Source organism: Thunnus albacares, chromosome 9 (genome assembly GCF_914725855.1).
Source record: "Thunnus albacares chromosome 9, fThuAlb1.1, whole genome shotgun sequence".
NCBI classification, from domain to species: domain Eukaryota; kingdom Metazoa; phylum Chordata; class Actinopteri; order Scombriformes; family Scombridae; genus Thunnus; species Thunnus albacares.
The window spans coordinates 13362999-13380848 of record NC_058114.1 but is presented as its reverse complement, the minus strand read 5'-3'; the positions used below and the strand labels follow the sequence as shown (position 1 = coordinate 13380848).

The window sequence follows — 17850 nt, the reverse complement described above, 5'->3', positions numbered from 1 at the left end:
GCTGAATTACGAAGCATTTCCTCATTTGCAGTAAGTGTAGATCAGCGTGGGTCATGCAGTCTGTACAGTAGCATCAGCCTGGATACACAGCCTAACTCACAATCTCAGCTGGACATGTAGCACTTTATTATCAGCTAACTCTGGCAGAATAACATCACTAAAGGCAAATATGGTAAGAAACAGTTACTTAGTATTGTTATTTAGAAAGATTTGTGTGTTTTTTTCATGTGTACCAATTCATTCAGTGATTAACAGCTATTTCACAGCACACCTCTCTTCGTGTGTTTGCTGTTTAATTTTGGCTATTTCCTCCTGACCATCAAAGTCTCTATGAATAACCTGACTGGTACAGAAAGGCCAGCAAATTATCGTATCGCTCTGTGTAAAACTTCTGTTAAGTGTCTCTTTGATCTGGTTTACAGTCTTTTTTAGACACTTCAAAACAGTGTATCCTGAACTTCTACCCAGCGTTTCACTTGACATGTTCAGTTACAGTTCTCTGAAGTAATTACATCATTTTCACAGTATAAGGGGAAGTTGTATTCTGAAACCAAAGAAATGGTCATTGTGCTGCTAAAGAAAGAAAGCTTTCACTGTTATCAATAGTTAATGATTGACACCGGTACTAACAGCACTCTTAACACAACTGCACTTCTACTTTTCTATTTACATATCTATCAGTTGTGGGAAGAGAATATATGATACTTATAAGTTCTTTTGAAGACTTTTTCTGTCAGGAAAAGGCGATCGATTGGTGATATTTAGTCTTTAAATTGTAAAAAAAAAAAATTTATGCCTTAAAGGATTCTGTGCTTCCTCCTGGATTTTCTCCATATTAGGATACATACCTGTATAAATTTGAGTCTGTTGTGACTGTTGTGAAAACTCCACTAATTATTTTATGTTCAGCAGCTCTTTAACACAGGAACAATTCAATTAATGAAACAACTACAGCAAATGTCTTTTGTCTGTAGCTGCGTTCAGATATGAAACCTGCCATATCAGAGCTCTGTAACACTGACTGGCTGGTGGCTAATATTTGATAGAAGATTAATATTACCTTCCTATTTTGGTGTAGTCTTAAAGCAGATGAAAACTTCAGCGATATTCCCAAAAGCTGACGTTCAAACACCTGCAAATATTTTAAAGCACAATTGCCTCCTGAGTCAAGGAGTAATATTTTGTTTGACAGACTTTATTTTGTTACTCTGCTGTAAAAAGAGTTTTTTCTGACTCTTGTTAGAAGAGTCTCTTCAGCCCACCTGCACAGCTACAAACTGTGGCAAGACCATTTTAAAAAAAACATCTGAGATAGTGTGTCAGTGCCAAAGGGAGCAATACACACACACACACTTTCTTTATTCTGCAGGCCCTTGCTGACTGAAAGTGGGACTCTGTGTGTGTGTGCGTGTGTGTGTGTGTGTGTGTTTTGTGGTATAGAAAGGAGGTTTTTGTCTGTTTCCTTTGCTCATTGAAGTAAAAGAGACGACTGTGAGAAAAACTTGCAGCTTATTGGTGCAGGGGTAACAGTGGAGGGCGTTTCTATGGCAACCGGTGCAGGATGATAGCTGAGGTGCAGAGATGTGTGGTTGCATACACTTCCTGCTCCTCTTCACACCCTCTAATTGTCTTAGCAAAGGTTACAACATTAAGTGTTCAGACAATAGATGGTTTGATTCCTTTACTATCATCATTTTTTCTTTTTGTCAACATAATAGAATACAAATACAAATAGTCATTCATAAAGTTTCACTTCTCTCACCAAGTTTGCTCTTTCATTTTGCTGACGATGTTGGTCAGTTAGCCAACCAGCACTGTTACAACAGTTTCCTGACTCCACCTGCTGAGGTTTAACTCAGCCAATGGGATTATTTCTGTCTCTTTGTTAAACTGTTCTGAGCGCTTTATTTGAACTCTCTTCCCTCTTTTAGTTTAGGTTTAGGTTATTTGTCTGGGTGAGAAGGATAATGTTGAAATAACATCATAGACACACCTAAAAATGAGAGCTTCAGTCCTCATGTTCACGATAATATTGAGAAATGTTTTTCTGTTTTAAACTTCCATATAAGCAAAAACACGAACATGGTTACAGTGAAGAAAACAGAGAGAAAACAAGAATGAAGAGATTGACATCAATCCACCAGCAGTTCCTCATTTTTAGCAAGCAAATGACTTCATAAAAAGCCAGGATACCAAACCCTCTACAAAAAAGATGCTCACCTGCAAGTCATGTGACTTTTGTTTATGAACTGTTGTTTGTATGTTTCTGTCACTTTGACAGTTTATGACGTATTACAAAAAACTTCTCCATTTAAAGAAAACCTTATTGACACATGACTTCCATTTGAAAGTCTGTCATGAAATCTTTCTCAACAGTTCCGTCATTCGTTGAGTGTTCCCATGAAAAAAAATCTATGGCACAAACATCATCTTGGAACAAAAAATGCAAAAGTCCTCAACAAATTGTAAACAACATATAGAAGAGTAAAAATCTAATGGCAGGTGCAGCCCAAAGACATATGAAGATACACACACACACACACACACACACACACACAAACACATCCATCTTTCCACATGTAGCACATTTTATGCAACTCATATTTCCTAAGAAGGAGAGGAAGTGACAGGAGACCAAAAGATACAATAAACAAGCATAACACAAAACAAGGCTGAACTGATTTTTTGTTAACTGAAGGAATGACCAGGAGACCAGCATCTAGAGAGCGAAGATGGCGTGCTGGTGTATATTGTGTAATTAGCTCAGATAGGTAGGGTGGTGCAAGTCCATGCAAGACCTTGCAAGTTAAAAGAGGAACCTTAAAATCAGCTGGGAGCCAGTGAAGAGAGGCCAGAATGGGTCTTATATGGTCAAATTTTCTGGTTTTTGTCAAGATTCTTGCTGCAGAATTCTGAACAAGCTGCAGACTTCTAGTAAGACAACTAGGAAGACCAGAAAAAAAGAAATTACAATAATCAAGCCTGGAAGATACAAATGCATGGATGTAAGTTTCAGCATCACGCAGTCATAGAATAGGTCAGATTTTGGCAATATTACTAAGATGAAAAAATGCTGTCTTGGTAATAGCCTTGATATGAGACCAGAATGTCAGACGGGAATCAAAAATCAAGGTTTTTGACGGTCGAGCTTTCAGAGATAACACAGTCATCAATATTGACACTCAGATTCTCATACTGATGCTCATACTTTGCTGGTCTTACAACTATTAACTCTGTTTTATCAGCATTTAACAGCATAAAGTTCATATCCATCCATTTTTTTATTTCTGATAGACATGCCTCTAAATTTAGGAGCTGGGGAAGGTCATTTGGCTTTACAGGTACATATAGCTGCGTATCGTCAGCGTAGCAATGAAAATTAATACCATATTTGCAAATGATGTCACCAAGGGGAAGCATGTAGATAGCAGAAAGCATAGGGCCAAGGGCCGATCCCTGGGGTTCACCAAGCTTTACTTCAGAAAATTCAGAGATTGTATTGTTGTAAATTACACGTTGTGTTCTATTTGATAAATATGAATGAAACCATGAAAGCATTGTCCCTTGGCTACCAATATGTTTCTCCAAGTGGCCTAGAAGTATGCTGTGATCCACAGTGTCAAAAGTTGCACTCGAGAAGCAGCAGCAATGATGTTAAGTCAGAATCAACAGTAATTAATAGATCATTTACTACTCTGGTCAAGGCAGTTTCAGTAGAATGGGAAGTAGAAAGAGGAAAGAGGAAATTAGAAATGAATACACCCCTCCCCTTCCAAGCGTGTAGGAGAATGTACGATGGCCGTAAAACTGGCAAAAAACATGAAAAGCCCTCTCTAGAGCCAGTGTTTGGTTTGTATGTTTGGAGCTACTGTAGAAACATGGCAGCCTCCGTGGAAGAGGACCCACTCCCTATATAGATATGAAGGACTCATTCTAAGGTAGCGAAAACACAAAGATTCTTATTTTCAGGTGATTATACACTAATTAAAACATACTTATGAATATTATTAGATGCCACTATTCTACACACTGTACGTTTAAACAATTATTTAGTGTCAGTATCAGTTATTTTACACTCAGGCCTTTAACAACAAGTGAAAGAACAAAAGTGACATTATCACTTGACTCCCATAGTTGCAGAACCACAAATTTAAATAAATGCAAGCTACGACTTATTAGTAAGACATGGCCAGTCCACCATACAAAATATTAAATGAAGCCTGACATAAAAGCTATCCTGTTTTTCATGTAATACACTAAGATAATCTTTCCTATTGATACATATTTAAAGGACCAGTGTGTAAAATTTAGTGGCATATAGCAGAATATACTTGGCAGAAATGAAATATAATATTCATAAGTACATTTTAATCAGTGTATAATCACCTGAAAATGAGAATTGTTGTGTTTTTGTTACCTTAGAATGACCCATTTATATCTACATAGGGAGCGGGTCCTCTTCCACGGAGCCCACCATGTTGTACTGCCATCTTTCTACAGTAGCCCAGAACGGACAAACCAAACACTGGCTCTAGCAAGGGCCTTTTGTGTTCTTCATGAGTTTCGCAGTCCCCGTAGTTTCTCCTACATGCTTGGAAGGGGAGGATTTAGGGGAGGTGTATTCAGTTGGTTGTGATCTGCAACCTCACCGCTAAGTGCTAGTAATTCCTGCACACTGGACCTTTAAAACATCTGTCCATAAGAAAGTTGAGGTTCTGTTTGATGTATTCACACTTGAGGGATGGCTTATCATGCTGCAAACAACAGCACCTGGAGAAGGTTTTTCTTTTGTAGCATTGCAATGTGGCATCCAGGGAGTGGAAACCCTAAGTGTACTTAAGACTTAAAGAAGTGACCCAGAACATACAAAAATGGAAATATTTCCCAAAAAATAATTTTTGTGCATCTGGTATACATTTTTGTACATGAATTTGACCCATATTTATTCCAAGGAATTTTAAAGTCATCAGAAGGGGTCAAATCATGGTAAAGAGTGGTTATGGGGAAACACGAAACTATAAATTGGCATGTCTGTGTATATTAGTCATTGGGACAGTGGTGACGAAGTCTACCCAACACGTTACGAGAACTGCAACAGTTGGCACTGAGGCAGGATCCTGTAGACCTTTGAGGTTTTATGGGGGACTTTTGAAACTGTGAAAAATAAAATTGTGCAAAGGCATCATCATATACCACGTACACAGGTTCGTACTTATCCCCATTTCATTGGTGGAAGAAGTATTCAGATCCTTTACTCAAGTAAAAGTACCAATACAGCAATGTAAAAAATGCTCCATTACAAGTACAAGTCCTGCATCAAAAATCCTACTTAATTAAAAGTACATAAGTATTAGCAGCAAATTGTACTTATTGTATTGTAGTAAAAGTAGTGGTTTGGTCCCTCTGACTGATATATTTCTATATATGACATCATTAGATCATTAATACTGAAGCAGCAGGTTACTGTTGTAGCTGCTGGAGGTGGAGCTAGTTTGAACTACTTTAAATACAGTTAGCTAGTTTAGTCCAGTGGCTCCCAACCTATAGGTCAGGCCCCTCCAAAGGGTCACCAGATAAATCTGAGGGGTCGTGAGATGATTAATGGGAGAGGAAAGAAGAAAAAAACAAAGTTCTGATACACAAATCTGTTTTCAGCTTTTGGACTTTTACTCTAATCATTGTTTCTTGGTGAAATATTGGGTGATTTGAATTTATTGAAATGAAACCATGTGAGAAGTTTAGAGGGAAAAATCACTATTTGGTGGAGCTGTTAACAACTCACAGACATCTGAAATGTGACCCTGACTACATGCTGCTTTTTGTAAGACATCAAAAGCCAAAAAAGTCGGAAACCACTGGTTTCATCTTTATCAGTGTGTTGTATTTTAAAAACTTGTTATATTATCCATTGTGTCAAATCTTCATCTGAAAAATAACTAAAGCTGTCAGATAAATGTATTGGAGTAGAAAGTACAATATTTCCTTCTGAAATGTAGTGGAGTGGAAGTATAACGTTTTTGAGAGCAATACTCCAGTGGAAACCAGGATAGTGTGGCACGTAAACACCTGATCCAGGTTTCTGAACGTTCTCTGTTGATAGAGAAAGGAGATGCTGAGATGTTGAGGAATCAAGACAAAACTGGACACAGATGAATAGAAACCTGGATGCTGTTTGAATCATGTAAACATGGAGATGAATAACCAAGTTTCTCACGTTCCATGTAAATGCCGTATCCAGAATATGATCAAAACCAGAAAAAGACTAAAAACCGGGATAATGATGTAAAAACGCTTAAGAGTGAGTGATGAATGATTTGGTGCATCTGTTATTCCAAGATGAGCACGGAGACAGTGAGTTAGAAGAGAAAGTATCGGAGCATGTCTGCAGGCAGGAGGATGTTACACAAATGACTTCAAGACCTACATGACTGTATCGACTGAGCGGTTTGAAAAAAAAGTGCATATATTTTTATCATATAGCAATGATAGCAGTGTTGACTGATGGTTTTCACAGTTTTAAAACCTATCATTCAAAAATGATGTTGCATTCTTCACATTCAACCGAATTAATTGAAATCTTTATTGTGGCTGTTACGTTATCATGTTTTAGGAAACAGGAGACCATAATGTAGTCTGATTGTGTTTTTTCTCTTTAAACAAACAGTGTAAAACCTAAAGAATACACTCTTTCTGCTCTCTTAAATTGATTAATTTATTAAAGCCTTTTTTAGTGATAAGGTATTGATAAATGCCAAATACATTTGTGGTTCAAAATTTGGTATAAAGACTAATTATGAGGGAATACTGATTGGGCCGGGTTCATACTGTGAAGAGTCAGAATATGAACAGTATGTAAAGTTAATGCAATTACAACAATTGTCCTTCTAAGAAAAGGCTTTCATAGCTACAACAATTAAACATAGCTGCAAAATTATTTAAATATGGTTTAATTTTGTTTAATTAGCTTGGTTAAAGTAACTTTATAGAGTGGCCTTGAAAATACCTTCAAAATCAAAAAATTTAGAGGGGCCTGTTATGACAAAATGGTTTATATTGTATCATATGTGATATTTTTTGTGAACATAATCTCTGACAGGATTTATAATCACTAATTGCTGCTTTCAGTACTTTGCTGTTTAGACTACACAGGTTTTTTTTGTCTGCTGCACAGACTTATCAGCTTTTTGAAGATCAAAACAACCAGGAAACTGTGTTGTTGCAGGGTGCATTCTCGCCTTGTAAAGAAAGCGTAGGGGTTTGTCGGCTGGTGTGTGATTGTGTGCGTAGGGGGCATGCCTTGCTCTGTGCTGCACTGCTAACTTCCTGCTTCTAAAGCACAGCGGCTTCATTTTGACTTTCTGCTCCTGTGTTGTTTTCAGGGGGAGAGCGTTGATGTCAAGGCTCTGAGGGCCAGGTTCAACAGCAAGGCCAGCACTTCAGACACCAGCAGCCGAGACAGCGGCTCCCCGAAATCTCCACGACCTGGATTTGGGAGAGGAATCTTACCAGCACTAGAGAACAACCTGGCCCAGCACAGATTGTCCCCCACGGTTCCTCCTCCAATGGCTGGCCCTGGCCTGATGAGGTTCCCACGGGCAGAGCCGATGATGCCAGCTCCCATCCCCTCCAGACCTGTTTCTTTCCCTCGACCGCCTCCCAATCTAGGCATCAGAGCATCCAGCCAGCCGGCAGACCCTATCAAAGTCAAGCAGACGGGAGAGATGCTACAGAACATGATGCTGAAGCACCACAGACCTGCGGGCATCAAGCCAGCTCCACCTTCAGCTCCAGGTCAGTCTCCTGCACCAGGTCACGCCTCCACCCCTCTCCCGCTCCGACAGCAGCCCAGACAGAGGAGCGCAGGAGATGTGACCCCGCTGAGGAAACCCCTTCCCCCTGAAGGACCCCTGCCCATAAAACCTAAACGGCCTCCACATGTCAACCTGGAGCCCTTCATGAGGTTGACTCGGGGAGCTCCGGCACTCCCTAGTCCAAGGAAGAGTGATGGTGAGTCTGTTAACAGCAGAAAACTCGAAGTACTCTTCTGTTTTTGGGGTTGGTGGGTAGTGGCAGTGCTTGGTGGATTTAGATATAGCTCAAGGACAAACAGTTTCCTGCTCTGACATCTTGTATTTTGATTTGACAAAGCATGTTACCATTTAATTTTTCCATAAAAAATATATTATTATTTTTTACTGACTCAAAATATTAACTGGATAGATTTAAAATCTAAATACAGTGGTGGGAAAAGTATTCTGTTCTTCGCTAAAGGGAAATTGGAGATACTGAACTTTAAAAATGTATGTTGTAAACACTGTGTCGTCAAACATTTGCTTAAGTAAAAACAGAGTATTTGCACTTAAATTATCAAAGTTGCCACCATGCAGAATGCTACAGTAAGTTTCAGACTGTGCAGTATTAGATATATATTATTGTATTAGTATTGGTGATGCATTAAAGTGTATGCACCTTTTTAATGTTGTAGTTGGTCAAATTTTAAATACTGTTGGGTAGTTAAATCGACTGTAACTGCATCGTCATCTGCATCATGCATGTATTTTGTAAGCCCGTTGAATGCTTTGTATGTTCGATCTTACCAAAGTAACCTGCAACGATTGCGGTCAGATAAATGAAGTGGAGTAAAAAATAAAATAATTTCATCTGAAATGTATAGTAAGTATAAAATGGAAGAAAATGTAAAAGCTAAAGTAAAGTACAAGTGACTCTAAATTGTACTTAAGTGCAGTACTTGAGTAAAACTTTTTTTTTAATATACCATTGTTTAACTATTGCTGAGAAAGCATCAATCACCAGAAGAGTCTTCAGCCCGAAAGTGCTTCCATCAACATTTCCAAAATGCAGATTATTCTGTCTTTAGTGATTATTTCATTCTTTAAGACAAGCAACAACTCTGGCAAACCACAGTACGCTTCATCTCTGTGTGGAAACATGCTAATTTGAGAGAAAAGAAGCAAAAAAGGACTTTTTGTTAACTGAGTCGGTGTGACTGTTTTTAATGCAATGTTATCCATCTCATTTTGCAAGAGACTTCTTCACAAATGGATGTTCTCTCTGGTTCCCCCCACCAGCAGGTTCCCCAAGCACAGGAGGCAGGAAAATGTCTTCACCTGCAGTGATCAGTCCTCCCCAACCTCCACAACGATTCAACAAACCCCGGCTGCCACACCAGGTCGCCTCTGTGTGAGTATTTCGCAAAATTTCATAACATACTGCTGTTATTACACCAACTGCAGGGTGAGTGCACACAGAAACCTTGCTTTAGGTATTTATTTCATATCATGTACATTCTGCAATAATAAAATCAGGGAGTGTACCAGAATAAAAAAAAGAGTCTTATTTCAATCACAACTGCCATGATGGCAGGCAGGAAATAGTGTGAGAAGTTTTTAAAAATCCGCTACACTCATAATCAGAATACACAAATGCAGTACACTTAAAGCAAAATAAATCATATTAGAGGCTGCAATTTAGAATTAGACAAATAGAGGTTTAAATAGAATATCAGCAATATGTGGGAACATCACACCGTTTAGGGGACATTTTTCAAAACTTTGAGTCTCCAAGTGTCATCACGCTTTCTCCACCCCTTTCCTGTCAGGCTTTATTTTAATCGATCTAACAAAGGTGAAATGACGCCATTTTACACATTTTACACATAACAATGAAATAGCTGCTTTTTGTTTTCCTTTCTATCTAAATGACGTTAAATATATAGACTATATATTTATGGTGTGTTACATTTGCAGAAAAATACCTTTCTTGGTAAGTAATACTCATCAGTTCACAAGTAGAGATTAACACTGTCGCTTGTTCTCAGTCAGTGAAAAGTAAAGGTGTTAGGTGAAGAAGTTGCTGCAATGATGTAGTGATATTTTAGAGTGACATTGTAATATTGTACTGTCTTTCTTTCTTTCTTTCTTCTACAAGTTCTAACTTCTACTGCTGTATAGGGAGCACACAAACAATGTTTGTTTATGTATTTACTGCAGTGACATTGAGGATGACCAGGACACCTATGATGACATTGCAAGCTTTGAGAAGAACGGTAAACAGAAAAACTGTATTTTTTGAATGATTCATGACTGTAAATCCTTTGGTTCGTAAAAAAAAGTATAATGTGAGCTTATTCTTATATTTTTCAGTTCAGAGTTAAGTTTGAAAATGGCATTTATCACTTTCTGGTAGAAAATGATTACCTAGTTATTCTTTTAATACCTTATCAACTAATGACTTCAATCATATTTCATAGGCTCCATATTCTCCTCATATTGTTATGATAATAAAGCATTTATATATGAGAATGTGCCTCTTTTTAGAAGGAAAGAGTGCCTTTCATCTCTTTTTTATTGTGTAATTTCACAGAGTCCTGGAGTGACAACAGTTCTCATTGTATGGACGGGGTAAGGACAGAAAACTGAAACTAAACCTACTGTAAATAAAAATGTCGTTCTGAGAATTCTAAACTAGGTGGCTCCTCTTGTAGAACATGTTGCACTCTTCCCTAAAACTACAAACTAAAGATAAAATTAAGTTTAAATACTAATTTACACCTGCTGAAATATCAACTTTATTTTGTCGTGACGAATAACAAATAAACTTCATTCATTGTCAATGAAGCACGCGATTTGTTTGATTTCTAGCTTCGGGAAGTGCACATGTTCATACACACTGATGCACAAATGCAATCTGTTCTAGGGCATAAAAAAGACAGCAGGTGTCATTGCCCTTTAATCTAAAACTCTTTGTATATGCCTGGTTTTCTTTGTTCTTTAAAAGTGTAAATAAATCCTTTCTCTTGTAGGACATTGATGACGTGTATGAGTTTATTGACGAGTGAGTATAAACTTTCAGTTTTTACAATTGAATTAAATTGTAGTGTGTGAATTTAATAAGGACTCTACTCACCTAAAATGGAGTGTGTCTGCAGCTGCATGAACGTGTTTTTATTATTTCTGGCACTGCTACTTTTATTTTTGCATCTGCTGCTACCACAGCTGCGGTAGCTATTATTGTGAGAACAACTGTCATAGCAGTACGCCTCTCAATTAAAGGTGTTATTTCTGCAAATGATCATAATCTGAAATGTTATTTGCTCCATTCGTCACAAGGTAACAACATTTTAATTGAGTGTGTGTTCAGCCAAAATGTTGGTGTGCATTTATATTAAATGTGCAAGTGTGCAATGATATTTCTTTCATTTATGGTTTCTGTGTTGTTTCTGTGATTCAACATTACTTCCTGCAAAATCAGGATAATGTCACAAAACAAATGGACAAACTGTTGAAATAATCACATAATTGGAACACACTGAAAAAGTGAAAGGGGAAGAAGTTTGTTGGATACTGCTGCTATTAACTGTGAAATGCTCAGTGTGTGAATGAATTCTGTCTGATTGTTGTTTTTGGTCAGGTGAATTTTTATGTGCCAGTAAAGATACATCTGTTTTCACCAGAACTGAAAGTGTTGAGAATATTTTACATGTAGGAGGTGTATGTTGTGATGCGGGGAATTGTCTAAAAAGGTGAAAAGTCATTTTTCATTTTGATTGTGTATTTATAGGGACCAAATAGAAGTGAACCTGGTTAATGCTGAGAAGAAAAACAAAAAAGAAGCCAAGAAGCAACAGGAGCAGGAGAGGAAAGAGCAGCTAGAGCGTCAGAAAAGAGAGAATGAGTTGAGGAAAAACTTTCAGGTACGACCCCAACAACATCCTAAATGCCATTAACATGAACTAATTAAAAAGTCATTTTTAAATCAATTTTTTATTCCTTCTTTGACATTCAGCTGGACCATTTAGCTTACGTGCATCCCGAAATATTGAGGCTCTTTGTTTCCATCCACCCCATTTTCATCCAAATCTCATTCATATCTGTCAACTTTCACACCTTTGCTCTCTGCCCCTTTGTAGGTGCAAGGGCAGTTGGATGTTATCCATACAGCGAGAGTCCGGCACGACTGGTACGGAGGAGGAAAACTGGACCTCAGTGTGCAACAAGGCGAGAGTGTGGAGATCATGCGAGTGAACAATAACCCAGGAGGCAAATGGCTGGCTCGCTCCCTGAACGGAAACTGTGAGTTTCATTTTAAATCTCACTGCAAATCAAGAGCAGGAAACCTTCCTATCTGAGCCCACATCACAAAGTTAGGCTGATGGTAATATGCTCTTAAACTTTGTGCTTGATTTTTTTTAAAGATGGTGAGCAAGTTTATGAATTCCAGATTGAAAGTGCTGTGTAGTCCAGTTTTCTGTAAATATCCAACAATACTCAACTTTATGTCCTTCTATTTAGCATTCATAAGCAGTATATAAACAGTTATATCTGTTGTATCTGTTTATAACTACAATATATCATATTATAAACCATTCATTAACTTATGCTTATAAATGATAAATGGGGGGGCATATTAGTATGCTATAGCATAGTGCTTTGGAAAACAGTTTGTGCACCTGTGTCTGTATGTTCTTGTGCTTATGAGGACCAATTTAGTTTAGATATATCATGTTATGCAGACAATGCTCAACTCTGTCTGTGAAACCAAAGAGGCCTGCTAACCGTATCCCTCTCAACCACTCAGCCTCTGTCTAATGGCAAACATGTTCCTCAACCTTTCTAGTAATTAATATAAAATATGCAAGCAATTATAAAGGACAAGATGTCCCATGTAAGACAATAACGGAATAAAGTTGGAGACGAAGAATGTCACAAAGCAAAGCAGAGCGATATTTTTTCCATTGAGAAAATAAGGTTGTGGAAAGTAATGAGATCGTCATCTTGTCTTTGTGTTACCTTGCAGACGGATACATCAGTAACACATGTGTGGACATTGACTATGAGGCAGTGAAGCGCAAAGCGCTCCAGTCCAGAAAAGTAGACACATCAACGTTACCTCCACCACCTCCAGACCCCCCTCACATGTTAAACATGGAGTCCAATAATAGAGACAGGTGCAGTAGATCCTGTTCATCCTGCTATGACAAAACACTTTAAAAAATTGTTGTACTATATTGTGAGAAACATTTATCTGCTCCTAACATATGATGTTGCTATTCTGTCAACTTTTTCCAATGGTTTTAAGTTCATGCACAGTCAACACTTAACTGTTTAGCTGCATTGCTTTCTTAGTTTCACCCACGTCTGTTCCAACTAACTTGCTGTTTGTGTTTTTCATCTGCTCTGCAGCATGCTTCAGGATGACGGTAAGTGACAGAACAGCACACGTGAACATCACTGGCAGATTAGGATTCATGCCATATAAGATATTGCCATATTTATTTACTTCACTCACTGGACAAAAAACAACATATCCATAACTCTTTATTTATCCTAAAGAACAGAAAATATGGTTTGAATGTGGATTTAATGTGGGTGAAAATACATCACCAACTATTACTACAATGAACCTACCAAAGATAATAAGTCCTGGAAAACTATTCTCATGTTTTACTAGAAAATTTTATCATAATATCATTAAACAGTAAGATTTTTTGAAACATTTTACTATATGAGTTTATTGTTTTGTTTTGTTTTCTTAGCTGTGTCAAGTATGAATCTGTTGATTTATTTTGTTTCAGCTCTAATTTTTGTATTTTTGGTATAATGCTCAATGTTTCAAACTTGTATACATTTGCAACAGGTACTTTATAATACAAACAGTGACTTGGATTATTTTATAATTTGCCTAAAATTTTTAATATCACTCATTTAAAGTTGAGGCTGCTTTCCTAAAACATATTTTTTTTTAAAATCTGAAATAGAGTATTTCACCTTTTTTACAAGATGACAAGATATTTTTAGTTTTACAGTCATTTCTCGGTACTCTCCTCAGATGACTACGATGACGTTCAACCATTAACTGAGGATTTTCCCCCACCACCGCCTGAAATCAGGTATCTATCCACATCTGGTTCACTGAAAAAACAGGAAATAATTGATGAGATACTGACAGCTACATGTAGCTGCAGTATTATTTTAGTATAAAATCTTGATGTTGAGCTGATAATTGAGGTGATGGTCAAATAAGAACAGAATTAGAAAAGGAAAAAACAAAAAATCTGGGAAATGCATTACTTTATTGTTGTTGTCTTCTGTTATCAAACTGTAAAACCATCTTTGTTTGCAGCATAGATCCCAAAGTGGAAAAGGAACTAAGAAAAAAATTTAAGGTAAGTATTTTTCACACTTTCACATCAGATTATTTGATTTTAATGGTAAATAAATTAGAGTGTCATCAGCATAGCAGTGAATGGAAATGTTTTTCTGAATTATTTTTCCAAGAGGAAGCATACAGGGAGAAAAAGGGGGCCCAGGATGGATCCTTGAGGAACTCCACATACAATCCACAATAATGAAATGCATCATATCCACATAATACAACATGTTATAGTGGCCCCGTTAAAAATTGCAAAACTGAATCATGTCATTCTCAAGTTTACTCATCTAATTGACAGTTTCTGAGATACAGTGTGTGCTATGAAGGATGAATTTGTTAGTAAGTGTAAGGCTCGTCCAATGGGTGACATTTTAAAACCACCTGAACACAAAAAAGTGTGTTGAAATTTGATCACTGGACAAGTCGACCAATGATGATCTATACTTTGATTTTTTTGTGTTGACAATGATTATAATCAAACATGACGGAGAATTGTGCTTTCACAAGAGTAGGTATAATTTTCTTCAAAGATCAAATATCTTGATCTTTTAATCCAATCAAAAAAGTCATATAACTGATCCTTGCAACAGTCAGTACTAACTTGTATCAACATCACACCCATCACACCTCTTTGTCCTATACAAGTGTACTTGACCGAGGCAGTGAAAATATAAAAATGTTGGTTAAATAATGAAAAACTCAAACTATGACTCTTGTTTCTCAGTATGATGGGCCTCTCAGTGTGCTGCACACCATGATGGTGGATCCTAACAGCATCATAAAGAAGCCAGGGGGGAAGGATTTGTCTGTGAATCATGGAGAGGTCCTGGACGTCATCCAGCTCACCAGCAGCAAGAAAGCTCTGTGCCGCAACCGGTTTGGAAAATGTACGTAAACACAACAAATCCTGCTGTGATCGTATGTTATTTTAATCTGCACTGTGACATGTGAGCAGTTGGTCAAAGTGACTGGTTTTAGAAATAAGAGTTGATGGTTTGTGTAAAGGTTACCTGAGGTGATCAGGGAGATTTTTGCATAACCAGGAGGAGGTCAGATGTATGTGTCCAGAAGTAGACATATGTTCTCTCAGAGTGTCAGTGAGCAGAACTGTCAGATTTACTAAATGACTCATTTGCATTTGCAAGAACAATATACTGCGGGCATTAGTGTCTCCGCACTTTGAACTAAAAGGGAAGTTCTTATCCTTATCACATCACTCGACAAAATCTTTATGATCATGGCTATGTGATAAAAAATTTTTTGCAACAACACCTGTAATAACTCCATGAATAAACACTGTCAAACATAATAGTAATGGAAACTAGGACGACATCAAACGATTATTTTCATTATCGACGAAATGATTTTCTTAACATTGAATAATTTCTTGTTGATTTTTGAGAAACTGAAAGTTGCCACTGTTTTACACTTTTGTTTTATAAAAATAACTAAATGATCATTTAATTATCACAACAGTTGCTGATTAATTTTCTGTCAATCAACAAATTGATTAATTGACTAATCATATCAGCTTTAATGGAAACATACTAAGCCATTTTGGTGCAATAGTTTTGCACAAATTCTTTCCTGTGCTTATAATATTGCACCCGCTCAGTGTTTCATGACTATCAGATCCCAGTAGCTCTTCTTTTGTTTTTCTGTGACTTGCATAGTAGTGGCTTGTTAATAATAATAATGATAATAACTAAACACAAAAATAGAGTCATAAAGTTCCAAAACAAATGTGTATTGTTTGTATTTTATAGCTGATGCACAACCTCTGCGTGATTGGTTCCTGCTGGTGGCACAGCACCATGCTGTGGGAAATATACTGTACAATGATTAGTGTTTGTCTGATGGTTATGAAATGAATATTGCAATAAATAAAATACAGATGATAATATAATAAATTCAGTAAGAGCTGTATTTCACATATTCAAAGTGACTGTTTTACATAAAACATGTTTTGTCTCACTCTTCACAGATGGTTATGTGTCCAGATCTCTTCTTCTTCCAATGTAAGTGAATCCTCCTCAGTTCATATTTGACGCTGCCAGTTTTAGTGTTACTTTCATGTCTTTTTATACTGTGAGTAAATTATGAAATATCTTTTTGTAAATGCGTTTTATAGTTGTGGTAACAGCTCATCTTTGACTTTGATTTTCATCTCATTATTATTATTATTATAAATTATTTTTGTTGTTGTTTTTGACAGGATGGATGAAAAGAGTAATTTAGTGACAACAAAATAAATAGATCATCACATATGAATATAGTCATACATATATACATTACAGACACACATGCAGTATATATTGTTTATTATAATAATAGAAATGGGTACATATACATATTCTATGTATGGACCCATTTTTACAAATCTAAACATATAGTATACATTTTTATCCATGTTTACATAAATGCTTTTCTCATTCTTCATATCATATCATATCATATCATATCATATCATGTTAACAAGTTTTGGATATAGATTTTAAACAGAAATATCAATAAAAAACAACTTTCTGCTGTCAGTTTAACATCAATCTTCATTCACAGGGAAGGAGACATCTACGACGATGTTGACTATGGAGGCGGTGAGTTTTGTTTTAGATCCTATTAATGTAATTTCCTGTTAAATTGAAATATTCACTTATGGCAGCTAATGTGTTTGACTTTTTAATATATGTATCTCCTAAACTGTTTTTATTTCTTTCTTCTTTCAGACGTCTATGACAACGACTCTCTGCAGACTGATTATTAAAACATGTCAAACTAAACACACACAAACTCACACAGTAAGAAAGAGAGAAACAAACTATATAAAATATTCAAACTAAAGCTATATAAAACTATATAACTGTATAAAACTGAGAAGAGAAGACACATTTTGCTTTATGTGATGGCATCAGTTGTGTTCAGTTACACAGGATTCACTGTCAGGCTGGCTGTAACAGTTGAGACAAAACAGAATATATCTGTCTGGCTCACAAACAAACAAACTTATTCCTATGTAAAACTAAAACTATATTTTTAAAAAACTATATAAAACTGAGTGACAAAAACAGAACATAGAGTGAAAACAGAGCTCAGTCTGGACACTCACACATGTTTCTTGTGCTGAGAATAACAGACATGTCACCATTGCATTGTTTGTCAAACTGCTTGTATAGAAAATGAACACACTATTACTGTAGCTTTGTGTATTGCTCGACTTTTTAGATAATTTAAAACAAATAAAATAACTTTTTGACTGATATCTATGTCTCTGTTTGAATCAAATCCCTGCATTATCTTAAGAAGTGTCTGTGCAAAACAGCTGAAAAAAGTTACGAAGTTCATCTCAGGGAAGTGTTATGATCAGTATAGGAAGAGAGTATACACTCCTTGTATTTGCAGATGATGGAACACTATGGAAATGGGAGCGAATCCAAGAAGCACTCGGTCAGTAATAGAGAAATTAACTGTGTACAACAGAATATCTCCGAGAAGCATAAAAAACATCTGTGAACTGAACTGAACTGTCAATAAACAAATCAGAACTCAAGAAAACTGCAAAATATATTAACCAATCATAAGAAATAATGCTCCAGAATATAAATTTACATGGTAATATGAAGTCTGGAAATGCATAAAGAATGACAAAACACATTAGTTACTACAAAATGCACTTTAGAA

General features: G+C 36.6%; 1 protein-coding gene across 2 annotated transcripts; it reads left to right on the top strand.

The window, feature by feature from the left end:
• Nucleotides 1-34: 34 nt before the first annotated feature.
• Nucleotides 35-17431, top strand: si:ch73-40i7.2 (FYN-binding protein 1). Of its 2 annotated transcripts, none has more exons than XM_044362548.1 (16): nt 35-172; nt 7380-8007; nt 9093-9201; nt 10011-10066; nt 10384-10421; nt 10823-10854; nt 11581-11713; nt 11930-12092; nt 12817-12967; nt 13203-13219; nt 13849-13909; nt 14143-14185; nt 14897-15059; nt 16157-16190; nt 16732-16769; nt 16899-17431. In XM_044362548.1, the coding sequence occupies exons 1-16, from the start codon at nt 170-172 to the stop codon at nt 16934-16936; spliced, it is 1707 nt and encodes a 568-aa protein (XP_044218483.1). In that variant the 5' UTR covers nt 35-169; the 3' UTR covers nt 16937-17431. The 2 variants fall into 2 exon arrangements, with proteins under 2 accessions (XP_044218483.1, XP_044218482.1); XM_044362547.1 differs by having other exon boundaries at nt 9090-9201.
• Nucleotides 17432-17850: the final 419 nt, after the last annotated feature.